Here is a 9,688-nt window from a genome sequence, read left to right on the forward strand (position 1 = left end):
CATGCAATTTGACCCGCTGTCCCTCCTACTCTCCACCTTGCACTGCACGCATCTTGCTCATGACGCATTGCGCTGTATAGCTGTGGTTGGCAGGGGGTTGCCATGGCCAAACTACAAACAGGCACTAAGATTTGCTGGAATGTACTGTTATATTTAAACCTGGCTTTGCCATGATGACTCCAACCTCTGATGAAGGACTCGCTGAAACATGCGTTGGGGTGGGCAACACATGTGCACACAGTCCCTTTCCAGGTAATGTATCTTTATAACTCTTACTTATGAGTAACATTCAAATTACTCAGCAGCAATGTTTTATCTAACTACTTCTATTTACTACCAGTTATACCAATCTTTCAACTTTTGCTCTGTGTATAGCGATAATGACAACTGGTTGCCCTTTGCACTTATATTGGTGCATACTATTCATTGTTTAACACCCCAGCTTTGTACTAATAATTATTGTTTCAATTGATATATGTACACTTTATTTTTCATGGATTAATTTAATGGTTAAAGTGCTTGCCCAGAGCACTTTAACCATAATTGTTGCCAGTTATCCCTTTGGGTATACAAATGCACACCTTTGCATTTAAAGCCAATTACATACCAGATAAGAATTTCAGTGTGTTTTTGATTATTTTCTTATTATTGTAGTGACGCTCCTGCTTTTCTGCAACCTTGTCACTGTCTCTTAATAAAGTGTTTTGTTATTTATTTGACCTTGCTACGGGATTTTTTTTGTGTGGTATATTCCAAAGTATAAAAAAAGGACCTCCAATGTGCTCTATGAAACACTAGAGCAACCGGCAGGTCACAAATCACTAGAGAATGACAGGAGCGACGCTGGAAAAAGATGAAGATGGCGGCAGGTGAGTATAGATTTAAAGCACCACTCCAACAGAGAAACAAAAAAGCACACTGAAGTGGTGCTTTACATTAGAAATGCGTTGTATATGATCAAATAAACTATAACTGATAAAATTATCCAGAAGAAATTACACTTTTTTGCTTAGGGTTCCTGCTGATTGCTGAGCTTACATAGTTATAAAATTGCATTGCTTTGAAACAAACAACTATTCTATAGAATGACGCTTTATATAGATCTGCTCCAGAAAAAACTTTACTATATATTATTGGATTACAGCCGGTGGTTCCTCAGCTGTGCAGGAACTGCAACAGCCTATTGTAGGTTTCAGCATCTTCTCTTTATAAAATTGCTATGCTGGACTATGTGACTACATCATAATAGTTGTTTAGCTATAAGGTTAATTTGAAAGAAATACTAAAAATGTAAAAGATTTAATTTCCAAGCTACACTTGGAGGAGAGTCATAAGTTTACTTCTTATTGGAATCAGAGGTAAATATAATACTTACAAGCTGTAGTTATCATTGTGGTTGTAGAATCAGCCAATGCCGATGTAGATGATAGGGATCCAATAGACGTTGAAATGCTTGTTGGCATCAGGGTCCATGATGTTATGGGCGTGTAGGATATTACAGTGGTATTCAGTGCACCCTCCGATGTTAATATTGTTGGGTAACCTGTACTGACACCTGGCAACGTTGCCGGTGATGATGACACCATTGTTTCTGGCTTGAATGCACTGGTACTTTGTGTAATTGTGGGTTCTATTGTGCTTAATTTGGCTGTACTTGTACTTTCATCTGTAGTCACTTCTGGAGCTAAACTTGTACTGATATCAGGCGTTGATATAGTTTCTTCTGTAGTAAATTTTGGAAGAGCACTTGTACTGATATCAGGTGTTGATATAGTTTCTTCTGTAGTCACTTCAGGATCTTTACTTATACTGATATCAGTGGTAGAAATACGTTCTTCTGTAGTTACTTCTGCAGCATCACTTGTACTGATATCAACTGTTGTTATACTTTCATCTGTAGTCACTTCTGGATCATCACTTGTACTGATATCAGGCGTTGATATACTGTCTTCTGTAGTGACTTCTGGATCATCAATTGTACTGATATCAAGTGTTGATATGGTGTTTTCTGTAGTCACTTTTGGATCATCATTTGTACTGATAATAAAAGTACTTTCTTCTGTAGTCACTTCTAGATCACCACCTGTACTGATATCTTCTGTTGTTATGCTTTCATCTGTAGTTACTTCTGGATCATCACTTGTACTGATATCAACTGTTGTTATGTTTTCATATGTAGTCACTTCTGGATCATCCCTTGTACTAATATCAGGCATTGATATACTGTCTTCTGTAGTCACTTCTAGATCACCACCTGTACTGATATCAGCTGTTGTTATACTTTCATCTGTAGTCACTTCTCGATCATCCCTTGTAGTAACATCAGGCGTTGAAATACTGCCGTCTGTTGTCAATTCTGGATCATCATTTGTACTGATGTCAGGTGTTGTTATACTTTCATCTGTAGTTACTTCTGGTTCATCACTTGTACTGATATGAACAGTTGTTATGCTTTCATCTGAAGTCACTTCTGGATCATCAATTGTACTGATATCAACTGTTGTTATGCTTTCATCTGTAGCCACTTCTGGATCATCTCTTGTACTAATATAAGGCGTTGATATACTGTCTTCTGTAGTCACTTCTAGATCACCACCTGTACTGACATAAACTGTTGTTATACTTTCATCTGTAGTCACTTTTGGATCATCCCTTGTAGTAATATCAGGCGTTGAAATACTGCCGTCTGTTGTCAATTCTGGATCATCATTTGTAATGATGTCCGCTGTTGTTATACTTTCATCTGTAGTCACTTCTGGATCACCACCTGTACTTATATCTGCTGTTGTTATGCTTTCATCTGTAGTTACTTCTAGATCATCACTTGTACTGATATGAACTGTTGTTATGCTTTCATCTGTAGTCACTTCTGGATCATCCCTTGTGCTAATATCAGGAGTTGATATACTGTCTTCTGTAGTCACTTCTAGATCACCACCTGTACTGATATCAGCTGTTGTTATACGTTCATCTGTAGTCACTTCTTGATCATCCCTTGTAGTAATATCAAGCGTTGAAATACTGTCATCTGTTGTCACTTCTGGATCATCATTTGTACTGATAACAGATGTACTGTCTTCTGTAGTCACTTCTAGATCACCACCTGTACTGATATCAGCTGTTGTTATACTTTCATCTGTAGTCATTTCTGGATCGTCCCTTGTAGTAATATCAGGCGTTGTAATACTGTCGTCTGTTGTCACGTCTAGATCACCACCTGTACTGATGTCAGCTATTGTTATACTTTCATCTGTGGTCACTTGATCATCACTTGTACTAATATCAGGCATTGATATATTGTCATCTGTTGTCACTTCTGGATCATAATTTGTACTAATATCAGCTGTTGTAATACTATCATCTGTAGTCACTTCTGGATCATCTCCTGTACTAATATCAGGCGTTGATATACTGTCGTCTGTAGTCACTTCTAGATCATCACTTGTACTAATATCAGACGTTGATATACTGTCTTCTGTAGTCACTTCTAGATCACCACCTGTACTGATATCAGCTGTTGTTATAGTTTCATCTGTAGTCACTTCTAGATCACCACCTGTACTGATATCAGCTGTTGTTATAGTTTCATCTGTAGTCACTTCTAGATCATCACGTGTACTAATATCAGACATTGATATACTGTCTTCTGTAGTCACTTCTAGATCACCACCTGTACTGATATCAGCTGTTGTTATACTTTCTTCTGTAGTCACTTCTAGATCACCACCTGTACTGATATCAGCTGTTGTTATGCTTTCTTCTGTAGTCACTTCTAGATCACCACCTGTACTGATATCAGCTGTTGTTATAGTTTCATCTGTAGTCACTTCTAGATCACCACCTGTACTGATATCAGCTGTTGTTATAGTTTCATCTGTAGTCACTTCTAGATCATCACTTGTACTAATATCAGACATTGATATACTGTCTTCTGTAGTCACTTCTAGATCACCACCTGTACTGATATCAGCTGTTGTTATACTTTCTTCTGTAGTCACTTCTAGATCACCACCTGTACTGATATCAGCTGTTGTTATGCTTTCTTCTGTAGTCACTTCTAGATCACCACCTGTACTGAAATCAGCTGTTGTTATGCTTTCTTCTGTAGTCACTTCTAGATCACCACCTGTACTGATATCAGCTGTTGTTATGCTTTCTTCTGTAGTCACTTCTAGATCACCACCTGTACTGATATCAGCTGTTGTTATAGTTTCATCTGTAGTCATTTCTAGATCACCACCTGTACTGATATCAGCTGTTGTTATGCTTTCTTCTGTAGTCACTTCTAGATCGCCACCTGTACTGATATCAGCTGTTGTTATAGTTTCATCTGTAGTCACTTCTAGATCATCACTTGTACTAATATCAGACATTGATATACTGTCTTCTGTAGTCACTTCTAGATCACCACCTGTACTGATATCAGCTGTTGTTATACTTTCTTCTGTAGTCACTTCTAGATCACCACCTGTACTGATATCAGCTGTTGTTATGCTTTCTTCTGTAGTCACTTCTAGATCACCACCTGTACTGATATCAGCTGTTGTTATGCTTTCTTCTGTAGTCACTTCTAGATCACCACCTGTACTGATATCAGCTGTTGTTATACTTTCATCTGTAGTCACTTCTGGATCATCCTTTGTAGTAATATCAGGCGTTGAAATACTGTCATCTGTTGTCACTTCTGGATCATCATTTGTACTGATAACAGATGTACTGTCTTCTGTAGTCACTTCTAGATCACCACCTGTACTGATATCAGCTGTTGTTATACTTTCATCTGTAGTCATTTCTGGATCGTCCCTTGTAGTAATATCAGGCGTTGTAATACTGTCGTCTGTTGTCACGTCTAGATCACCACCTGTACTGATGTCAGCTGTTGTTATACTTTCATCTGTGGTCACTTGATCATCACTTGTACTAATATCAGGCGTTGATATATTGTCATCTGTTGTCACTTCTGGATCATAATTTGTACTAATATCAGCTGTTGTTATACTATCATCTGTAGTCACTTCTGGATCATCTCCTGTACTAATATCAGGCGTTGATATACTGTCGTCTGTAGTCACTTCTAGATCATCACTTGTACTAATATCAGACGTTGATATACTGTCTTCGGTAGTCACTTCTAGATCACCACCTGTACTGATATCAGCTGTTGTTATACTTTCTTCTGTAGTCACTTCTAGATCACCACCTGTACTGATATCAGCTGTTGTTATAGTTTCATCTGTAGTCACTTCTAGATCATCACTTGTACTAATATCAGATGTTGATATACTGTCTTCTGTAGTCACTTCTAGATCACCACCTGTACTGATATCAGCTGTTGTTATACTTTCTTCTGTAGTCACTTCTAGATCACCACCTGTACTGATATCAGTTGTTGTTATGCTTTCTTCTGTAGTCACTTCTAGATCACCACCTGTACTGATATCAGCTGTTGTTATAGTTTCATCTGTAGTCACTTCTAGATCATCACTTGTACTAATATCAGATGTTGATATACTGTCTTCTGTAGTCACTTCTAGATCACCACATGTACTGATATCAGCTGTTGTTATACTTTCTTCTGTAGTCACTTCTAGATCACCACCTGTACTGATATCAGTTGTTGTTATGCTTTCTTCTGTAGTCACTTCTAGATCACCACCTGTACTGATATCAGCTGTTGTTATAGTTTCATCTGTAGTCACTTCTAGATCATCACTTGTACTAATATCAGACATTGATATACTGTCTTCTGTAGTCACTTCTAGACCACCACCTGTACTGATATCAGCTGTTGTTATACTTTCTTCTGTAGTCACTTCTAGATCACCACCTGTACTGATATCAGCTGTTGTTATGCTTTCTTCTGTAGTCACTTCTAGATCACCACCTGTACTGATATCAGCTGTTGTTATAGTTTCATCTGTAGTCACTTCTAGATCACCACCTGTACTGATATCAGCTGTTGTTATGCTTTCTTCTGTAGTCACTTCTAGATCACCCCCTGTACTGATATCAGCTGTTGTTATACTTTCTTCTGTAGTCACTTCTAGATCACCACCTGTACTGATATCAGCTGTTGTTATGCTTTCTTCTGTAGTCACTTCTAGATCACCACCTGTACTGATATCAGCTGTTGTTATACTTTCTTCTGTAGTCACTTCTAGATCACCACCTGTACTGATATCAGCTGTTGTTATACTTTCATCTGTAGTCATTTCTGGATCGTCCCTTGTAGTAATATCAGGCGTTGTAATACTGTCGTCTGTTGTCACGTCTAGATCACCACCTGTACTGATGTCAGCTGTTGTTATACTTTCATCTGTGGTCACTTGATCATCACTTGTACTAATATCAGGCGTTGATATATTGTCATCTGTTGTCACTTCTGGATCATAATTTGTACTAATATCAGCTGTTGTTATACTATCATCTGTAGTCACTTCTGGATCATCTCCTGTACTAATATCAGGCGTTGATATACTGTCGTCTGTAGTCACTTCTAGATCATCACTTGTACTAATATCAGACGTTGATATACTGTCTTCTGTAGTCACTTCTAGATCACCACCTGTACTGATATCAGCTGTTGTTATACATTCTTCTGTAGTCACTTCTAGATCACCACCTGTACTGATATCAGCTGTTGTTATAGTTTCATCTGTAGTCACTTCTAGATCATCACTTGTACTAATATCAGATGTTGATATACTGTCTTCTGTAGTCACTTCTAGATCACCACCTGTACTGATATCAGCTGTTGTTATACTTTCTTCTGTAGTCACTTCTAGATCACCACCTGTACTGATATCAGTTGTTGTTATGCTTTCTTCTGTAGTCACTTCTAGATCACCACCTGTACTGATATCAGCTGTTGTTATAGTTTCATCTGTAGTCACTTCTAGATCATCACTTGTACTAATATCAGATGTTGATATACTGTCTTCTGTAGTCACTTCTAGACCACCACCTGTACTGATATCAGCTGTTGTTATACTTTCTTCTGTAGTCACTTCTAGATCACCACCTGTACTGATATCAGCTGTTGTTATGCTTTCTTCTGTAGTCACTTCTAGATCACCACCTGTACTGATATCAGCTGTTGTTATAGTTTCATCTGTAGTCACTTCTAGATCACCACCTGTACTGATATCAGCTGTTGTTATGCTTTCTTCTGTAGTCACTTCTAGATCACCCCCTGTACTGATATCAGCTGTTGTTATAGTTTCATCTGTAGTCACTTCTAGATCACCACCTGTACTGATATCAGCTGTTGTTATGCTTTCTTCTGTAGTCACTTCTAGATCACCCCCTGTACTGATATCAGCTGTTGTTATAGTTTCATCAGTAGTCACTTCTAGATCACCACCTGTACTGATATCAGCTGTTGTTATACTTTCTTCTGTAGTCACTTCTAGATCACCACCTGTACTGATATCAGCTGTTGTTATAGTTTCATCTGTAGTCACTTCTAGATCATCACTTGTACTAATATCAGACATTGATATACTGTCTTCTGTAGTCACTTCTAGACCACCACCTGTACTGATATCAGCTGTTGTTATACTTTCTTCTGTAGTCACTTCTAGATGACCACCTGTACTGATATCAGCTGTTGTTATGCTTTCTTCTGTAGTCACTTCTAGATCACCCCCTGTACTGATATCAGCTGTTGTTATAGTTTCATCTGTAGTCACTTCTAGATCACAACCTGTACTGATATCAGCTGTTGTTATGCTTTCTTCTGTAGTCACTTCTAGATCACCACCTGTACTGATATCAGCTGTTGTTATATTTTCTTCTGTAGTCACTTCTAGATCACCACCTGTACTGATATCAGCTGTTGTTATGCTTTCTTCTGTAGTCACTTCTAGATCACCCCCTGTACTGATATCAGCTGTTGTTATAGTTTCATCTGTAGTCACTTGTAGATCACCACCTGTACTGATATCAGCTGTTGTTATACTTTCTTCTGTAGTCACTTCTAGATCACCACCTGTACTGATATCAGCTGTTGTTATACTTTCTTCTGTAGTCACTTCTAGATCACCACCTGTACTGATATCAGCTGTTGTTATGCTTTCTTCTGTAGTCACTTCTAGATCACCACCTGTACTGATATCAGCTGTTGTTATACTTTCTTCTGTAGTCACTTCTAGATCACCACCTGTACTGATATCAGCTGTTGTTATAGTTTCATCTGTAGTCACTTGTAGATCACCACCTGTACTGATATCAGCTGTTGTTATACTTTCTTCTGTAGTCACTTCTAGATCACCCCCTGTACTGATATCAGCTGTTGTTATAGTTTCATCTGTAGTCACTTGTAGATCACCACCTGTACTGATATCAGCTGTTGTTATAGTTTCATCTGTAGTCACTTCTAGATCACCACCTGTACTGATATCAGCTGTTGTTATACTTTCTTCTGTAGTCACTTCTAGATCACCACCTGTACTGATATCAGCTGTTGTTATACTTTCTTCTGTAGTCACTTCTAGATCACCACCTGTACTGATATCAGCTGTTGTTATGCTTTCTTCTGTAGTCACTTCTAGATCACCACCTGTACTGATATCAGCTGTTGTTATACTTTCTTCTGTAGTCACTTCTAGATCACCACCTGTACTGATATCAGCTGTTGTTATAGTTTCATCTGTAGTCACTTGTAGATCACCACCTGTACTGATATCAGCTGTTGTTATACTTTCTTCTGTAGTCACTTCTAGATCACCCCCTGTACTGATATCAGCTGTTGTTATAGTTTCATCTGTAGTCACTTGTAGATCACCACCTGTACTGATATCAGCTGTTGTTATAGTTTCATCTGTAGTCACTTCTAGATCACCACCTGTACTGATATCAGCTGTTGTTATACTTTCTTCTGTAGTCACTTCTAGATCACCACCTGTACTGATATCAGCTGTTGTTATACTTTCTTCTGTAGTCACTTCTAGATCACCACCTGTACTGATATCAGCTGTTGTTATGCTTTCTTCTGTAGTCACTTGTAGATCACCACCTGTACTGATATCAGCTGTTGTTATACTTTCTTCTGTAGTCACTTCTAGATCACCCCCTGTACTGATATCAGCTGTTGTTATAGTTTCATCTGTAGTCACTTGTAGATCACCACCTGTACTGATATCAGCTGTTGTTATACTTTCTTCTGTAGTCACTTCTAGATCACCACCTGTACTGATATCAGCTGTTGTTATACTTTCTTCTGTAGTCACTTCTAGATCACCCCCTGTACTGATATCAGCTGTTGTTATACTTTCTTCTGTAGTCACTTCAGTAGCATCGATTGCACTGACATCAATAGCTGTGGTATTAACACCTGTTGGATAATAACACAAAAGAAAATATTACAAAATGTTCTTAAAATTACTCTTACAACTGCACAATTTGTATATTAATTATTCACTAACATCCTATACTGTGCAATTTCATACATTGCATGCTCATACATTTCTAGATAATCCTTTACTATAGTCTTGTTGTGGTCCATTATTCACACATATCTCATAGGTCAAATCATGGTGAGATCTTAAAGGGGTTTTCCTGGCATAGGTATTTGTATTCCTATCTTCAGGATAGTTAATCAATAGCAGATCATAGCTTTTAATTATGTTTACAATTGAAATGTTAAGAAAACCATAGATGTATTCCCACAGACAGATTTGGATAAATC

General features: G+C 38.0%; 1 protein-coding gene across 1 annotated transcript in view; it reads right to left on the reverse strand.

Moving 5' to 3' along the window:
• The window catches only part of LOC142297263 (uncharacterized), a 307,434-nt gene extending 297,978 nt beyond the window's left edge, over positions 1-9,456 (reverse strand). Inside the window, 2 exon segments of the mRNA XM_075341518.1 lie at positions 1,376-9,334; positions 9,450-9,456. Coding sequence (XP_075197633.1) covers positions 1,376-9,334; positions 9,450-9,456 — 7,966 coding nt within the window.
• Between the last annotated feature and the right edge of the window lie 232 nt (positions 9,457-9,688).

This window comes from Anomaloglossus baeobatrachus, chromosome 3 (assembly GCF_048569485.1).
Source record: "Anomaloglossus baeobatrachus isolate aAnoBae1 chromosome 3, aAnoBae1.hap1, whole genome shotgun sequence".
Lineage (NCBI taxonomy): Eukaryota > Metazoa > Chordata > Amphibia > Anura > Aromobatidae > Anomaloglossus > Anomaloglossus baeobatrachus.